We start from the raw sequence: 19,502 nt of genomic DNA on the forward strand, positions 1-19,502 counted from the left end.
CCGACACAAACACCGGGCCCATCTAGGAGTGGCACTGCAGTGTCACGCAGGATGTCCCTTCCAAAAAACCCTCCCCAAACAGCACATGACGCAAAGAAAAAAAGAGGCGCAATGAGGTAGCTGTGTGAGTAAGATTAGCGACCCTAGTGGCCGACACAAACACCGGGCCCATCTAGGAGTGGCACTGCAGTGTCACGCAGGATGGCCCTTCCAAAAAACCCTCCCCAAACAGCACATGACGCAAAGAAACAAAGAGGCGCAATGAGGTAGCTGTGTGAGTAAGATTAGCGACCCTAGTGGCCGACACAAACACCGGGCCCATCTAGGAGTGGCACTGCAGTGTCACGCAGGATGTCCCTTCCAAAAAACCCTCCCCAAACAGCACATGACGCAAAGAAAAAAAGAGGCGCAATGAGGTAGCTGTGTGAGTAAGATTAGCGACCCTAGTGGCCGACACAAACACCGGGCCCATCTAGGAGTGGCACTGCAGTGTCACGCAGGATGTCCCTTCCAAAAAACCCTCCCCAAACAGCACATGACGCAAAGAAAAAAAGAGGCGCAATGAGGTAGCTGACTGTGTGAGTAAGATTAGCGACCCTAGTGGCCGACACAAACACCGGGCCCATTTAGGAGTGGCACTGCAGTGTCACGCAGGATGTCCCTTCCAAAAAACCCTCCCCAATCAGCACATGATGCAAAGAAAAAGAAAAGAAAAAAGAGGTGCAAGATGGAATTGTCCTTGGGCCCTCCCACCCACCCTTATGTTGTATAAACAAAACAGGACATGCACACTTTAACCAACCCATCATTTCAGTGACAGGGTCTGCCACACGACTGTGACTGATATGACGGGTTGGTTTGGACCCCCCCCAAAAAAGAAGCAATTAATCTCTCCTTGCACAAACTGGCTCTACAGAGGCAAGATGTCCACCTCATCATCACCCTCCGATATATCACCGTGTACATCCCCCTCCTCACAGATTATCAATTCGTCCCCACTGGAATCCACCATCTCAGCTCCCTGTGTACTTTGTGGAGGCAATTGCTGCTGGTCAATGTCTCCGCGGAGGAATTGATTATAATTCATTTTAATGAACATCATCTTCTCCACATTTTCTGGATGTAACCTCGTACGCCGATTGCTGACAAGGTGAGCGGCGGCACTAAACACTCTTTCGGAGTACACACTTGTGGGAGGGCAACTTAGGTAGAATAAAGCCAGTTTGTGCAAGGGCCTCCAAATTGCCTCTTTTTCCTGCCAGTATAAGTACGGACTGTGTGACGTGCCTACTTGGATGCGGTCACTCATATAATCCTCCACCATTCTATCAATGTTGAGAGAATCATATGCAGTGACAGTAGACGACATGTCCGTAATCGTTGTCAGGTCCTTCAGTCCGGACCAGATGTCAGCATCAGCAGTCGCTCCAGACTGCCCTGCATCACCGCCAGCGGGTGGGCTCGGAATTCTGAGCCTTTTCCTCGCACCCCCAGTTGCGGGAGAATGTGAAGGAGGAGATGTTGACAGGTCGCGTTCCGCTTGACTTGACAATTTTGTCACCAGCAGGTCTTTCAACCCCAGCAGACTTGTGTCTGCCGGAAAGAGAGATCCAAGGTAGGCTTTAAATCTAGGATCGAGCACGGTGGCCAAAATGTAGTGCTCTGATTTCAACAGATTGACCACCCGTGAATCCTTGTTAAGCGAATTAAGGGCTCCATCCACAAGTCCCACATGCCTAGCGGAATCGCTCCGTGTTAGCTCCTCCTTCAATGTCTCCAGCTTCTTCTGCAAAAGCCTGATGAGGGGAATGACCTGACTCAGGCTGGCAGTGTCTGAACTGACTTCACGTGTGGCAAGTTCAAAGGGCATCAGAACCTTGCACAACGTTGAAATCATTCTCCACTGCGCTTGAGACAGGTGCATTCCACCTACTATATCGTGCTCAATTGTATAGGCTTGAATGGCCTTTTGCTGCTCCTCCAACCTCTGAAGCATATAGAGGGTTGAATTCCACCTCGTTACCACTTCTTGCTTTAGATGATGGCAGGGCAGGTTCAGTAGTTTTTGGTGGTGCTCCAGTCTTCTGTACGTGGTGCCTGTACGCCGAAAGTGTCCCGCAATTCTTCTGGCCACCGACAGCATCTCTTGCACGCCCCTGTCGTTTTTTTAAAAATTCTGCACCACCAAATTCAAGGTATGTGCAAAACATGGGACGTGCTGGAATTTGCCCATATTTAATGCACACACAATATTGCTGGCGTTGTCCGATGCCACAAATCCACAGGAGAGTCCAATTGGGGTAAGCCATTCCGCGATGATCTTCCTCAGTTGCCGTAAGAGGTTTTCAGCTGTGTGCGTATTCTGGAAAGCGGTGATACAAAGCGTAGCCTGCCTAGGAAAGAGTTGGCGTTTGCGAGATGCTGCTACTGGTGCCGCCGCTGCTGTTCTTGCGGCGGGAGTCCATACATCTACCCAGTGGGCTGTCACAGTCATATAGTCCTGACCCTGCCCTGCTCCACTTGTCCACATGTCCGTGGTTAAGTGGACATTGGGTACAACTGCATTTTTTAGGACACTGGTGAGTCTTTTTCTGACGTCCGTGTACATTCTCGGTATCGCCTGCCTAGAGAAGTGGAACCTAGATGGTATTTGGTAACGGGGGCACACTGCCTCAATAAATTGTCTAGTTCCCTGTGAACTAACGGCGGATACCGGACGCACGTCTAACACCAACATAGTTGTCAAGGCCTCAGTTATCCGCTTTGCAGCAGGATGACTGCTGTGATATTTCATCTTCCTCGCAAAGGACTGTTGGACAGTCAATTGCTTACTGGAAGTAGTACAAGTGGGCTTACGACTTCCCCTCTGGGATGACCATCGACTCCCAGCAGCAACAACAGCAGCGCCAGCAGCAGTAGGCGTTACACGCAAGGATGCATCGGAGGAATCCCAGGCAGGAGAGGAATCGTCAGAATTGCCAGTGACATGGCCTGCAGGACTATTGGCATTCCTGGGGAAGGAGGAAATTGACACTGAGGGAGTTGGTGGGGTGGTTTGCGTGAGCTTGGTTACAAGAGGAAGGGATTTACTGGTCAGTGGACTGCTTCCGCTGTCACCCAAAGTTTTTGAACTTGTCACTGACTTATTATGAATACGCTGCAGGTGACGTATAAGGGAGGATGTTCCGAGGTGGTTAACGTCCTTACCCCTACTTATTACAGCTTGACAAAGGGAACACACGGCTTGACACCTGTTGTCCGCATTTCTGGTGAAATACCTCCACACCGAAGAGCTGATTTTTTTGGTATTTTCACCTGGCATGTCAACGGCCATATTCCTCCCACGGACAACAGGTGTCTCCCCGGGTGCCTGACTTAAACAAACCACCTCACCATCAGAATCCTCCTGGTCAATTTCCTCCCCAGCGCCAGCAACACCCATATCCTCCTCATCCTGGTGTACTTCAACACTGACATCTTCAATCTGACAATCAGGAACTGGACTGCGGGTGCTCCTTCCAGCACTTGCAGGGGGCGTGCAAATGGTGGAAGGCGCATGCTCTTCACGTCCAGTGTTGGGAAGGTCAGGCATCGCAACCGACACAATTGGACTCTCCTTGTGGATTTGGGATTTCGAAGAATGCACAGTTCTTTGCTGTGCTGCTTTTGCCAGCTTGAGTCTTTTCATTTTTCTAGCGAGAGGCTGAGTGCTTCCATCCTCATGTGAAGCTGAACCACTAGCCATGAACATAGGCCAGGGCCTCAGCCGTTCCTTGCCACTCCGTGTCGTAAATGGCATATTGGCAAGTTTACGCTTCTCCTCCGACAATTTTATTTTAGGTTTTGGAGTCCTTTTTTTTCTGATATTTGGTGTTTTGGATTTGACATGCTCTGTACTATGACATTGGGCATCGGCCTTGGCAGACGACGTTGCTGGCATTTCATCGTCTCGGCCATGACTAGTGGCAGCAGCTTCAGCACGAGGTGGAAGTGGATCTTGATCTTTCCCTAATTTTGGAACCTCAACATTTTTGTTCTCCATATTTTAATAGGCACAACTAAAAGGCACCTCAGGTAAACAATGGAGATGGATACTAGTATACAATTATGGACTGCCTGCCGAGTGCAGACACAGAGGTAGCCACAGCCGTGAACTACCGTACTGTACTGTGTCTGCTGCTAATATAGACTGGTTGATAAAGAGATGTCTATGTAACTATGTATGTATAAAGAAGAAAGAAAAAAAAACCACGGTTAGGTGGTATACAATTATGGACGGACTGCCTGCCGAGTGCAGACACAGAGGTAGCCACAGCCGTGAACTACCGTACTGTACTGTGTCTGCTGCTAATAATATAGACTGGTTGATAAAGAGATGTCGTAGTAGTATGTATGTATAAAGAAGAAAGAAAAAAAAACCACGGTTAGGTGGTATACAATTATGGACGGACTGCCTGCCGAGTGCAGACACAGAGGTAGCCACAGCCGTGAACTACCGTACTGTACTGTGTCTGCTGCTAATATAGACTGGTTGATAAAGAGATGTCTATGTAACTATGTATGTATAAAGAAGAAAGAAAAAAACCACGGTTAGGTGGTATACAATTATGGACGGACTGCCTGCCGAGTGCAGACACAGAGGTAGCCACAGCCGTGAACTACCGTACTGTACTGTGTCTGCTGCTAATATAGACTGGTTGATAAAGAGATGTCTATGTAACTATGTATGTATAAAGAAGAAAGAAAAAAAAACCACGGTTAGGTGGTATACAATTATGGACGGACTGCCTGCCGAGTGCAGACACAGAGGTAGCCACAGCCGTGAACTACCGTACTGTACTGTGTCTGCTGCTAATATAGACTGGTTGATAAAGAGATGTCTATGTAACTATGTATGTATAAAGAAGAAAGAAAAAAAAACCACGGTTAGGTGGTATACAATTATGGACGGACTGCCTGCCGAGTGCAGACACAGAGGTAGCCACAGCCGTGAACTACCGTACTGTACTGTGTCTGCTGCTAATATAGACTGGTTGATAAAGAGATGTCTATGTAACTATGTATGTATAAAGAAGAAAGAAAAAAAAACCACGGTTAGGTGGTATACAATTATGGACGGACTGCCTGCCGAGTGCAGACACAGAGGTAGCCACAGCCGTGAACTACCGTACTGTACTGTGTCTGCTGCTAATATAGACTGGTTGATAAAGAGATGTCTATGTAACTATGTATGTATAAAGAAGAAAGAAAAAAAAACCACGGTTAGGTGGTATACAATTATGGACGGACTGCCTGCCGAGTGCAGACACAGAGGTAGCCACAGCCGTGAACTACCGTACTGTACTGTGTCTGCTGCTAATATAGACTGGTTGATAAAGAGATGTCGTAGTAGTATGTATGTATAAAGAAGAAAAAAAAACCACGGTTAGGTGGTATACAATTATGGACGGACTGCCTGCCGAGTGCAGACACAGAGGTAGCCACAGCCGTGAACTACCGTACTGTGTCTGCTGCGACTGGATGATAAATGATATAAAAAATATATATATATCACTACTGCAGCCGGACAGGTATATATTATATATTATATAATGACGGACCTGCTGGACACTGTCTGTCAGCAGAATGAGTTTTATTTTTATAGAATAAAAAAAACAACAACGCACAAGTGAAGTCACACGACGAGTGTTTAACTTTTTCAGGCAATCACAATATAAGTATACTACTAACTATACTGGTGGTCAGTGTGGTCAGGTCACTGGTCAGTCACACTGGCAGTGGCACTCCTGCAGCAAAAGTGTGCACTGTTTAATTTTAATATAATATTATGTACTCCTGGCTCCTGCTATAACCTATAACTGGCACTGCAGTGCTCCCCAGTCTCCCCCACAATTATAAGCTGTGTGAGCTGAGCAGTCAGACAGATATATAATATATATAGATGATGCAGCACACTGGGCTGAGCCTGAGCAGTGCACACAGATATGGTATGTGACTGAGTCACTGTGTGTATCGCTTTTTTCAGGCAGAGAACGGATATATTAAATAAACTGCACTGTCTGGTGGTCACTCACTAGTAAACTCTCTGCACTCTCTACACTTCTACAGTACTCCTCCTAGTCCTAAGCTCCAGTAAATCTCTCTCTCTTATAATCTAAATGGAGAGGACGCCAGCCACGTCCTCTCACTATCAATCTCAATGCACGTGTGAAAATGGCGGCGACGCGCGGCTCCTTATATAGAATCCGAGTCTCGCGAGAATCCGACAGCGTCATGATGACGTTCGGGCGCGCTCGGGTTAACCGAGCAAGGCGGGAGGATCCGAGTCTGCTCGGACCCGTGAAAAAAACCATGAAGTTCGGGCGGGTTCGGATTCAGAGAAACCGAACCCGCTCATCTCTAGTTTAAACAAATAGTGCATCCAATTCCCTGGAAGCCTAATATAAGTGTTGGGATAGACAGAACTTGTTTCAGAATAGAAGCAAATCTTTCTGTGCACAGATATATAATGCCTGACTGTTTGCATAAAGTATGTTTTGCCTGCACAAAACGTGAACTGTTCTTTCTGTATTTAAATTCAGTTGCTGGTGGCAATTCTATTTTAAAAATGAATTAATTAGTTGGTTATCTGCTACTCAGTGCTGTTTCCAAGCACCATTGAAGACTACTGACATTTCCATGAAGCATGCAGGATTAAAGTCATCCTATATTTTCTACAAATTACCAAAATATTTCTGCTACCTCCCTTCCCAGTATGATTACAATGGTACTAGAATCAAGTTACTGTCTAATTACTAAAGCTGATTCACAGACAGGGAATACATTTCTTAAAGTATAAGGAATGTTTTGTTTTTTTTAAATCATTGACATAATTAAACTATAGTATGTGTTATCTTGTGTAAAGGCAATGCTTTCCCTTGCCAGAGATGTAGGACTTTAAGCCTTTCTCTTTCTATGAGATTTAATTAGTTCCTTGTGAGTTTTTTATTAATATTGGTTCGCCCAACAAAATCGCTGTCTCCATTCTGTGTATGTTCCATTTACTTTTTTTATAACTTCTTGTAAACATTATCTATACCAGCAAATAGCAAATAGGGGTGGTCCCTCCCTCAGTGACCCCTGTTACTCACATCTCTCAGCAGATGAGAGGAAGCCTGACCATAGACCACGCCCCTTTTTATTTAACTTATGTCATGACCAGCCTTCACTAATACCACTTTCAGACAGAAATGTCTGAAAGTCCCGGCAATTAACCGGCATTGCAATGCCGGGTCATTTTGCCGGGACCTGCCTGACCCCCCCCCCCCGCCTCCCCCCTTCACACAGACATGCAAATTATCGGGTCGAGAATCAACACGGGTATTTTGTGTCTGTGTGAAAGGGTCAACCCGTGTCATAATACCTGTGTCTCTGACCCTGGTAGATTCCTGGGTCGAAGTCCCGGGAATTACAATTCGGGTTGACCCTTTCACACAGAAAAAGGACCCGTGTGCTTCATGAAATTACCGGGTTGAACTGCTTCACACGGTAATTTCATTTTCTGTCTGAAAGGGGTATGACTCTCATCTTCAGGTAATGGAGGAAATTCAGTAGACAACGTGGAATGGTACACAGAAGTACGGCACACTACTATAAAATGATGTTGACTTACATTTTACCATACCACTACTTGTATATTTCCACCTTAATCACTTACATTTGCTACATGAGGGAGGTAGACCTGGTGATTAAGTGAAAGTTAAGCCTAAGTTTGTTTGACAATCTACCTCTATATCACAGATGGTCATGAAACAAACGGCTATAGTGGCTCATTAATGGTCCATATCACAAAGCAGTGCACTTGCATACCACTGCCTAATGAAAAAAAAAATGGCTGTCAAAAAGAACTGAACTTTACCTACTAATGTCAACAAAGTGAAGACGATATTTGCGTTGACTGTTGCATTAGGTTACAATTAGCTTTACTTAATTCCTTAAAGACCTGACAGTTCCAGGCTAATTTTAAATTCTTTTCCTAAACACATCACATTTTATAAATTTATGCATTAGGCGATTAAAGCAGTAGAGGAACTGAGTACCTTAATTCAAAAAACATCTCCGTTCATCATTTCCTCCTGCATTTAAGTTTCAATTACAGTTGAAAAATGCAAAATGCTATGTGAAAATATCATTACTGTGAGCTATAGCTATACACAGTCAATGTAAATCAAGTCTATAGCTTTTTGTTTCAAGAATCCATTCCTCTGGCACCTTCTCAATCCATCTAGCAAGATTTATATGCAAGATAGGAAACTAAAGGAAGAGAGATTGGTCCTTATAATCTACTTCAAAGCACTGGAAACTGAACCTTATCAGCTCAACTACATCTAAATTAACCAAGAAGCAACAATCTCACAGACGAAATAACCGTAATATGTGTTTGCATAATACAAAGAGGGAGTAAAACCTACACAGTACAAAAAAGTATGATACTTTGCAAATGTACTAATCAAACGCAAAGTTAGATAGGAAGAGCTTTCTAGGTAGTCAGATATAGACAGTGCTATATTTAGAAAATGTAGCTTTAAATACATTGTGACTTGGACATACTTTCCATCAAAGCATTAGGAGCTTTTAGCTTGATGTCTCAGTAATATCACTAGTTTTTTACGGAACCGATCGGATCCACTATAAAATGACTGGTAGGCAAGGCGACAGATCGAGTTGTACAATTTTTGTTGCATAAATTACTTATTTTTTATTAATTTTTGGCAGAACAGAAAAATGGAATCTAAGTGAGGTGCAGTGTGGCAATGCAGATAAGGGTTGCTACAGTGGTTCCTACAGTTACTTACATTTCCCCAAGTCAGATGGGGCTCATCTGTCAACATATGTGGCATCCCATACATCGGGATGACAACTACATTCTGCTGTGGGTCTCATGACAGCCGGCATTCTATATATGGGGATGCCAACTACATCACCATGCACATTGTTTCATGTAAGTTACACATTTTAAGAAGGCAGTGAAATAGTACTGCATAAGTTTGGACATATTAAATATATTTTCCACATACAGTAATTACACTTAATTAAAAGCTCATCCAGACACAGCCGTTTCTCAAGTTGCGTTCTAAACAAATGCAACTTGAGAAAAGTGCCAGAGATATAGCCCAGCACAGAGAGCCATTGATCTCCATGGCGGACAGCAGTGATATACACGGCTCAGTGGCCGCTGCAGGAAAATGATGTCAGCATCATTTTCTCACAGTCTCCTCTGAGCTGCATAAATTACTGCTGTCCCTGTGGATCAATGGATCTCTATGATACGTTATTTATCTGGAGGTTTTCTGATGTTCCATTCTGTTTGGAATGCAGCTTGAGAAACCATTCCTATATTTTACTCATTATTAATTTTTTACCCTTGATTGCTGACATAACAGAATATATCTGTGCTTTACAAATGAAAGAATTTCCAATACATGTCATTAATAACAAATGTGTAGAATGCATGTCTACCTCTTCATTCTATAGGGCGATTCAATCAGCCTCCCGTCCAGCGTCTTTACATGTGAAATCACAGAAGGCTGATTCTGCTTGCAGCCTTTAGAGGTGCGAGAAGAATCAGTCTAGAGTACCAAGCCCTATAAGACTTCTAATGGCATATTTCATATCTACTAGCCTCATCATTTTTTATCTACAATATATATCTGTACAGTACACATTAGAAAGGTTGAAGCAATTTAATGGTCAAGAGAAACAAAACATGTAACGTCACTTGCCAATTTACATGAATAAAAGACTATACGATACAAAATTCTTGCGACCTTACCATTTAAGAGAGGCTGCCCTTCACGTACGCTACTGTACACACTAGCGTGATAAACATCCTCAAGAAATCCTGTCTTGCATAATCTGGATCCCCCGAGTGCTTCAGCTGATCCCTGAAATGTAACAGAATCTGTTATACATACAAGCCCCATTAACAACAGATGATTCGCTCAACATAAAATGTCTCTCGCTCCATCTCTGTACAAACAGCTTGTTTTTGGTTCTAAAAGGTTTACAATTAGAAATGTGGGGGCAATGGGTTAAACTTTTTGATAACTGGAACGGAAAAAACAAGTCCCACTTGTCTGGTAAGATCTAAACGCTAAACAATCTTGCTTCTTTTAACAGTTGAACTTAGCAGTCGTTGAGCCTTAAGTGGAATCATAGGGGAGGACAAAAATATACTTCCAGAGTAGATATAGCTAGCAGAAAACATTTCACCACCGCTAAGTTATTTTCAGACAAGGCTACTCTATGTCGAAAACCAGCCAATGAATCTGGACAAACATTAAACTTAAAAAGGTTTTTAAAAAGGTAATCAACAAGAGGACAAAGGGAAGCTTGATCATTGTCAAGTACACTGCGGCAGCAGAGCTAGATTAAGTCAACATAATGTTGTAGGAAGTTCTAACAAAAACATCACATGGTCACCACTTTATCTCATTTCAATTAAATTTTCAAGGTGAAATAGCAATTTAACTCTTTCGAGGGCAGCTCTTACAATGTTTCTCTAACATGATGAAAATGGGTAATTTAGGTGCCTTTGTATTGTCAATAATCATACATCTCAGCCATCATCATTTATTCCTTTATAAAGAAAATCAACTGAAAAGAAGGTTGGCCTTGAAATAGGGGTTGTGAAAACTGCTAAGGAAAGAAAAAGCTTTTAATGGTTACTCTGTCACTGGATAAACAATAAAGAACAAAACAGTCTCATATGTCAGAAAATGAGCTTTCAATCTATAAAAGCATTGCTATAGGCTTTGTGAATAAAAAATATATTTCTGTAGAAGAAAGTGACGATACAATAGAGATGATTTTAGGTACATTAAAAAAAAAAAAAGCATCATGCCCTTGCTTATTGATACTAAGGGTGATTATTGAAAGAATTCCATGAATTTATCAGAGAGATGAGACTGAGTAGTGACAGCATGGTCCTGTCTGCTCTTTCTCACTGGAGGAATGCAGGTGATACAGCTGAGACTATCCAGTGGCTGCACACCAGACAGGAAGCTTGCAAGGAAAAGACTGTTTTGACAATGACTATAATCACTCACTGCACACTGTCAGTTATTTCAGTATGACAAACACAGAGCTGATATTGCCCAAACACCCTAAAGCAAAACTTCCTATGAGCTTCCTGTATACGTCCAGTATTGTATGCATTCAATACCTCATCGTCGCAATGCAATGGGTTGCTCCAATTTTATTTGTTGACTGCTCTAACTTGTAGTAAAGATCGCTAATGATTCTTTACAATGATTGTACTGTGTTAGCGTTGAAGCGAATACTCACAGAGGTGGCAATGGGTGCTATTTATAAAAATGGAAAAATGTAGATTTGTAAATGATCTTTTCCTGTGTAACATCAGGCACCAAAAAATATCCCTGTTTCAAAGTGCACATTGATCAGAGCGACAAGATGGCCTCAATGCGGACAATGCTATAAAGCCTTCTTTATCTGCAAAATCACAAAGAACAAGGAGAAAAATGACACTGAACTGCAAAGGCATGCAGAATTCTGGCAGAGTGTAAAAGGCTGCCAATGACCACCAGTCTGGATGTGGCAGAAATCAGTACTCAGTCAATACTTTGGAAGCATTTTGCAAAGTGTAAGTATAATTTACAAGTTGAAAATGTCAATTTGTGGCAATAAATCAATAAGAATCAATGTCTTGATATTCCTTTTACGCATGAGTTATATAATACATAAATGAGGCTTAACTTATAAAGAGAAATGAAACAGGTGAAATGGAATAAAGAGTAGTTTTAAAGCAGTTCTAACATCTAAAGTGCTTCTGGTTCTGAGGAGTCCAAACAACCCATGGCGTGCGTACATCAGAGTGTGACCGCACACCCAAAAGTGTTATAGCTATCTTATGAAATAGCCCGTTATGAGAAAATATTTCTACGTGGAGATGATGAAGGGCGAAGCAGATGCACACTGGGAGGTGTGCAGCTGCTGGGAATTAATGCACAGTCATGTGATCTGGTGTGTGTGTGTATATATATATATATATATATATATAAATAAATAAACGTCCAGTCAAAAACAGCACTCAGAGGCAACAAGAGATCAAAAAAGCATTATATTCCATGTCAACGTTTCGATGTCTCCGTCGTCAGGAGCTTTAAGCTCCGACACATTGACATGGGATATAATGCTTTTTTGATCTCCTGTTGCCTCTGAGTGACGTTTTCGACTGGACTTTTACGCATGCATGATTCTGGCACCTGAGCATGTTGACTGATTTTAGGAGTGCCAGCTGCTGCTGTATATATATATATATATATATATATATACACACAGACATATATATACTGTATATTGTAGAAAATATTCAGTCCTTGTGCAATGTATTCCTTGGGATTTCAGAGTTTTTTTCACAATCACCCAAGTGCAGCCTCAATCCACTCCATGCCACTGGAGTATGGTTAAGAAACTGGAGAATAAACGGAGAGTGCACTCGTGATTAAAAATGTACAATCTTTACTTGAAACATATGCCCACGTACATCAAAGTTTAAAATAGTCAGCATGAATGGCACAGTCACTCAGCCAATCTACAGCGATGTTGCAGCTTGTTTCCAGCCAGCTCTGATCCCGGCAGGTGACGCTGGGCGTTTGTCGTCATGACACTGTGCACAGGGGGCGGAGCCGGCAGCTCCAGTACATGCCGTGGTGATGCTCTGTTTGGCTGCACAGACTGCAGGGTTCCTGTTTGGAGCATCCACAGGACCCACAAGCAGTGCTGCAGTAGTGATCCTAGCACCCTGCTAGCCAGAAGCAATGGCCGTGGGACAGCAACAGTGGCGCCCACAGAGCCATTGCAATCTGTTGCGATCTGTGTGGCCGCTTATGTTGCACACCCCTAATTACTGCCCTCTATATATACACATTATAGAGAGAGAAAGAAAGAGAGAGAGAGAGAGAGAGAGAGAGAGAGAGAGATCTTCCCTACACTGGTTCTGTAATCTGTTCATGAGACAAATGTTAATTTGGTCATTGGTGCTTTATTAAATGCATACAGATATTGTAGTTGAAAGCAGGTGAATGGATTCAACATTTATGTTATCCAAACTATTGCTTTTCAGAAAACACAGTAAAAGTTAAAATTAGACTTAGGCATCCCCTCTATTTATCATTACAACCCAAATCAAGGTGATAAATTATATTTTTTATAATTGCTACATACTGTGAAAAAAAAGTCACTCATCGTTTGTATTTATGAAAAACACATCACCAAAACAGATGAGCGATACTCCGCTGCCCCCGTGATACAACTCCTTTGAGCTATCAAAACCTCTAAGGAGGAAATGTGGAGATGTTACATATATGAAACCAATCAGATTCTACCTAATATTTCTCTTCTATGCAGTGGCATCACTTAGGTGGGTGACACCCAGTGTGGCACTAGTGTGAGCGGTACTCGCACATGTGCAAGGGGTGTGGCCTCATGCCCACTAAGCCACATCCACTTAGGTGTTATTTTTGGGCACGCTGGGGGCTTGTTCGGCTCCAGCAGCTGCTGGCCAGCCTTCCTCGGCAGAGTGTGGATGACGTGTGCATTTGCCCATCATCCATTGCCACTATCACCGCTGCTCTGTGATTCCTAGGAAATGTTTCACGTTTTTCACATACATAATGAAGCTAGTGTGAGTGTATTCTATATTCCAAAAAAAATAAATATTTAAACTTTGTTTCACATTTCATTGAATGAAACTTGGATAGCAATTTATATGCTGCAGAAAACTCCTGACTGAAGAACCAGACCATCCACTATAATTGTGTTTACAAGCACAATATCACTATTAAAAGGAGTAATTTCTTTTTAAATTGTCACCCATAAATCACTTAAAACAGAGAGCATTAGGGGTTGATTTTTCTAAGGGCGACAGAGTGTTTTCCTATTAAAAGCATTGCCTTTTTAAATTTCAGGCTTAAATACACCAGAAAGCAGTAAAGGCTGTCGCTTAGTAAATAAACTCCTTAGCGTATCTTTCTTTTTTTGAGTTATCACGTGAGTATGGAATACATATCATTGACCGGCAGACGAGATGACGGCTGCCAAAGTACCGATAGCGGGCCCTCATCACGTTTCGGGCCCAGTGGCTCGCTTCGCTCGTCACCTATTATATTCCCACTCAGTTGGTGGCGTGGAACCACCAACCGAGTGGGAATACCCAGCGTTTGTCGGGATCCCATAAGCCAGTATATTAACTGCAAGGATGACAGAAAAGCAAAAAATAAAGAATCACTAAAGAGAACCCCCTTCTAGTATTGGGGCAAAGTGGAAATGGGCGTCATCACTTGCAAAAACACCTCTTTCCCTGGCAGTAACCCAAATGGCCACATTTCCCCTGGTTGGAATACTGTACTCAATTATTTGTAATTACAGAACAGTTATATCACAGATTTTCCTGTGACTCACTATGGAAGGAGAAATCTGAAATGTACGTGCTTGTGAGATGCCAAATAAACAGGCAGAACATTGGCACCTAAAGCCATCTCTGCTATACGAATATTCCTCCAAACATAAACAACCTCTCCACTTATTGTTTTCCTTTTTCTATTTCATATTCCTAGTCTTATTGACCACTAACCCAATAGATTACTATGCAGGATATTTATCAAAGCACGGAAAGCGATAAAGTGGAGAGAAATAGAACACTAACCAATTTCATTTTTGAAACACAGCCTTTACACTGAGAACTGGTTCATTAATGCTTTATGGGCATAATTCAGACCTTATCGCAGCAGCAAAATCTTTCTCTAATGGGCAAAACCATTTGCACTGCAGGTGAGGCATATGTAACATGTGCAGAGAGAGTTAGATTTGGGTGGGTATATTGTTTCTGTGCAGGGTAAATACTGCCTGCTTTATTTTTACACTGTAATATAGATTTCAGTTTGAACGCACCCCACCCAAACCTAACTCTCTCTGCACATGTTTTATCTGCCCCACCTGCAGGGCAACATGGTTTTGTCCATTAGAGAAAGATTTTGCTTTTGCGATCCATGCTGAATTAGGCCCATATCTCTCCACTTTATCTCTCTATGATTTGATAAACACCCCTTTTGGGCACAAAACGAATATTTAACCATTTTTTCTAATGTTTCCATCAGTGGCGCTGTTACATTGGGGCAATAATAATACTTTATCTCTGCAGCAGAAGCGGAATGTCAGTATAGACGCATGGCAATAAAAGTACATACACAGAGAAATTCACTTCTATGTACAGAAAACATACAAAGTGAAGAGAAACCTTATATAAAATGTATATTCTATGCTTTGAACTCACTGCAGCTAAGCAAATTTCATATAGGATACTTAAGGTCCATACACACCTGGCGTTTTTGCCCAGTGTGTATGCACAGCGATGATCGCTGACATCGCTGGGCTGAAAAGCGCTCAGTGCACACACACTGAGCGCTTTTCCCCGCTGCCCAGCGACGTCAACGGGGGTGAACGGCTTTCCATAGCAGGATGCTATGGAAAGCCGCTCACCCCGCCGCTCATCTACTGGTAATACCAGTAGATGAACGGCAGCCGCCAACGATGAAGCGGGAGCGCGCATCAGCGCTCACCGCTCATCCATACACACTGGGTGGCTTTGAGCTGAAAGCAGCTCAACACACCAAAAGTGAGCTGCTTTCAGCACAAAATCGCCCAGTGTGTATGGGCCTTTATTACTTCTAGTAGTTATTAATAAAATAAAAGAGACAGAATCTAACACGACTTTATCCATAGCTAATAGGATTGCAAAAATTATTACTACATATAACAAATGCTATTCAAGGCTGTTAAAATATAATACTGCACATTAAACTACATACACTCAATGGTAGTGTTCCCCTAAGTTACACAAATGGATGGAAGCACTGCAGTGCTAGTGTAACACATTTTCCATATGTGAGCTTAAATGATAGACAGTTAATATATTGTATCAATTATAAATATCACTGAATAAAGTAAAATAACAGTATCCATTACTGAATCTGCAACACAACGATGCAACTGTATATATTTTGTATGTTCCTCAATTATTCATTAGAATTTTGAACCATTCCAAGAACTAGAGGAACTATTCTCTAAAATCATGCCTTGGGGTCACTCTCAGCCATTACCAAAGCGAGTTCCCTTACTAAAGGTTCTAAGAGCCTGTGTATTCCATTTCACTGTACTGTGCAACATAATACAGCACTATCAGTTGCCGCGAGCGTACTATTCTTTTATATCCACAACACAAATCACTTCACTATAGTTGCTCTGAGTCCAGAGCTGTGTAATAAGGTTTTTTTTTAATGCCGTTTCTTGCTGCCTAAGTATAAAGCCATAAATCTGATCATGTGTGCGCTTAACAAAGCACAAAAATGAGATTTAATCCTACTATGATGTTTTTCCACCATTCAAAAGGAGAACACATGTTGGTTTTGTGTTTCTAGATATTGTTGGTTTCACAACAAGAAAATCTTTATTTATTAAACATGCCTCAAAAAACACAACTGTGTCTGTGTTCTTGTCTAACAGGTTAAAGGAAAAAGAAAAAAAAAAGAATTAGTAGAAGCAAGCTGAGTGCAATGTACGATGGCTTGCTGCCACACTGCCAAAGCAGATTTGAGAAGCTATAGTGGTCAGCTTTCCCACTGGGAATGCATCAAAGAACTGGGTTCCTAACGATTACATTTCACCTGTGAGGAATTTGAGGCCCTACTACAGAGAGGAAATTGTACCAATAAGACAAAAGATAGATATATTTCTAAATCTATAAAGAATCTGTCTGGGGCAGTGATGATATTGGATTAATGTGAAAGCAAATTATATGAACAGTAAAAAGAAAAGCTTAGAGAAGCTCGGCAAGCCAGGCCTATGTCGACATATACATGCCCCAATAAGTAAATACTTCTGAAAAGTAATTACTTTAAAATAATTTAAAGTCACTATCATCACATTGAGTGCAGGGTACTCACCACCTGTTATCTGTCCACAATATGTTTGTATTGGCCTAATGGCTTCGCCACTTAAGTAAAGCACTATATATGTTGCTGCTTCATAAAAAAATTAATTTAATGAGAGCACATGCTTCCATACATATCAATACAATTGTAATCACTGCAACAAAAATTAAAGTTGCAAATCCATGAAGGAATTACACTTTTTTTTGTGTAACCACTATAGTGAACTGCAAGTGTCTTCCCTTCCTTTTTTGCTTCAAGTTGCTTTACAATGATTTACTGCTTGTAAAGTGTGATGGCGTTACTATAGCAACCACAGTCATGTGTCATATGAGCAGAGTGGCTTGAAACACTTCTCTCCTCAGCATTCTTGTTCACAGCACTACTTACTCTCGATCTTCTGTCATTGTACATGTGTACCTGTCTATGGGGGAGATGTATCAAACCTTGGAGAGAAACAGAGTACCAACCAATCAGCTTCTGCAATTTTTCAAACACAGACTGTAAAATGACCGTTAGAAGGTGATTGCTTGAAACGCATTTCACTACACTTTTATCTTCCGCCAAGGTTTGATAAATTACTACCAAAGGTGCCAGCATTAAGCCTTTTGACCAAAATAATGAAAAAAGAGATTTATAGTAGACTTACCATAGTTAAATCTCTTTCTGCGAGGTACACTGGTTTCCACAGGGAATGACATCAGGGAATAACATCAGGGTGTACAGTTGGATCTTGATCCGAGGCACCAACAGTCTAAAGCTTTGACTGTTCCCAAGATGCACTGCACCGCCTCCTCTATAGCCCTGCCTCCAGGCACTGGAGCTCAGTTTTGTTAACCAGTCCAATGCAGTATCAGGTAAGAGAGACGGTAGATGTTAGTCACATAGAACCACGTTCTCACGACAGGAGAAGGGACTAGCGGCTAATGCCACACAAACCCAAGAAGAAGTGTGTCAGGGTTGGCGCCCTGTGGAAACCAGTGTACCTAAATCATAGGTGTCCTGGATTAAAGATATATTACAGCAAGCCTACAGATGTAGCCATGCTCATCTTCGCTGCAATGCACGGCTTGCTGCATGGCATTCCGGGCTGCAATTATTGGCGGTGATCGCTCCATTAGTTCCTAACAGAACTGAGCGATCACCGGCATCGCAGTAAGTTGAGCATGGCTACATCTGTATGTATATAATAAGGGCATGACAAGAGCATATACTGTCCCAAAAAAAGCCAACATCAAATTTCTTCCTAATTAGGACCACAAGGTGCCCATGTCATGCTAGAGTAGATAAAGCACTGACTGAAAAAGCTGTCATCTAATCAGCATTACCAAAAACCATTCTGCTGGATCTGGGAGTGTCTTTTTCACATATTGTACTAAAACACTAAATGGAGGCATAATCCTTACAGGCACACAAGCAAAAACGTTTGCACAATATTAAATTCTCTAGACACCTCTTTTTTTCTTCAGCTAAATATATTGGCCCTCATTCCGAGTTGTTCGCTCGTTCTTTTTCATCGCATCGCAGCGATTTTCCGCAAACTGCGCATGCGCAATGTTCGCACTGCGGCTGCGCCAAGTAAATTTGCTAAGAAGTTTGGTATTTTACTCACGGCATTACAAGGTTTTTTCTTCGTTCTGGTGATCGTTGTGTGATTGACAGGAAATGGGTGTTTCTGGGCGGAAACTGGCCGTTTTCTGGGAGTGTGTGACAAAACGCTGCCGTTTCTGGGAAAAACGCGGGAGTGGCTGGAGAAACGGGGGAGTGTCTGGGCGAACGTTGGGTGTGTTTGTGACGTCAAACCAGGAACGAAACTGACTGAACTGATCGCAGTGGCAGAGTAAGTGTCGAGCTACTCAGAAACTGCTTAGAAATTTCTATTCGCAATTTTGAGAATCTTTCGTTCGCAATTTTGCTAAGCTAAGATTCACTCCCAGTAGGTGGCGGCTTAGCGTGTGCAATGCTGCTAAAAGCAGCTTGCGAGCGAACAACTCGGAATGAGGACCATTGTCCCAATGTCTTTTTTAAGCATGTTGGGCTAAATGTAATAGCCCTTTGTGCAAGTCTGCCCGTATTTTTAAAGCAGGTTGGTTTTGCTTTCTAAATGATTGCCGCTTTAAAAATATGGACAGACTCACACAAAGTTTTGCACCTCCAGCAACTCGCAGGCAATTATATTTAGTCCCTTAACTCCATAAATATTTTGCTGCATTTTCACTGGTATTCTGTGCATAAAACACACCAGAGACAAAATGCTGGTCTCATATATACTAATGACAAGCAATTCTTGTGTTTTTTTCACAAGCAAAATTTGCAATTGACTGCTACCATTGTCAATCCGCACAATGGTCACAAAAACAAAGACTCATGGGCACAAATAAAAATCTCACTCAATTCCTTTCACTGGCTTTACTTCAAGTTTTCTAAAAACAAAAGACGGCACAATGTCCTCAAACAATCCCTCATTAAGACTGTGAAGAGACAAACTTTCAAAAGATGAGACAAACTCTTGAAAGA

The 19,502-nt window shown here is 42.2% G+C and overlaps 1 protein-coding gene across 2 annotated transcripts in view; it reads right to left on the bottom strand.

Moving 5' to 3' along the window:
- The window catches only part of CDH2 (cadherin 2), a 409,683-nt gene that overhangs the window by 329,627 nt on the left and 60,554 nt on the right, over positions 1-19,502 (bottom strand). For both annotated transcript variants that reach the window (XM_063923643.1, XM_063923642.1), the window contains exon 2: positions 9,812-9,923. In XM_063923643.1, the coding sequence (XP_063779713.1) occupies positions 9,812-9,923 (112 nt within the window). The remainder of the gene's footprint in view (positions 1-9,811; positions 9,924-19,502) is intronic.

This window comes from Pseudophryne corroboree, chromosome 5, assembly GCF_028390025.1.
Source record: "Pseudophryne corroboree isolate aPseCor3 chromosome 5, aPseCor3.hap2, whole genome shotgun sequence".
NCBI lineage: Eukaryota > Metazoa > Chordata > Amphibia > Anura > Myobatrachidae > Pseudophryne > Pseudophryne corroboree.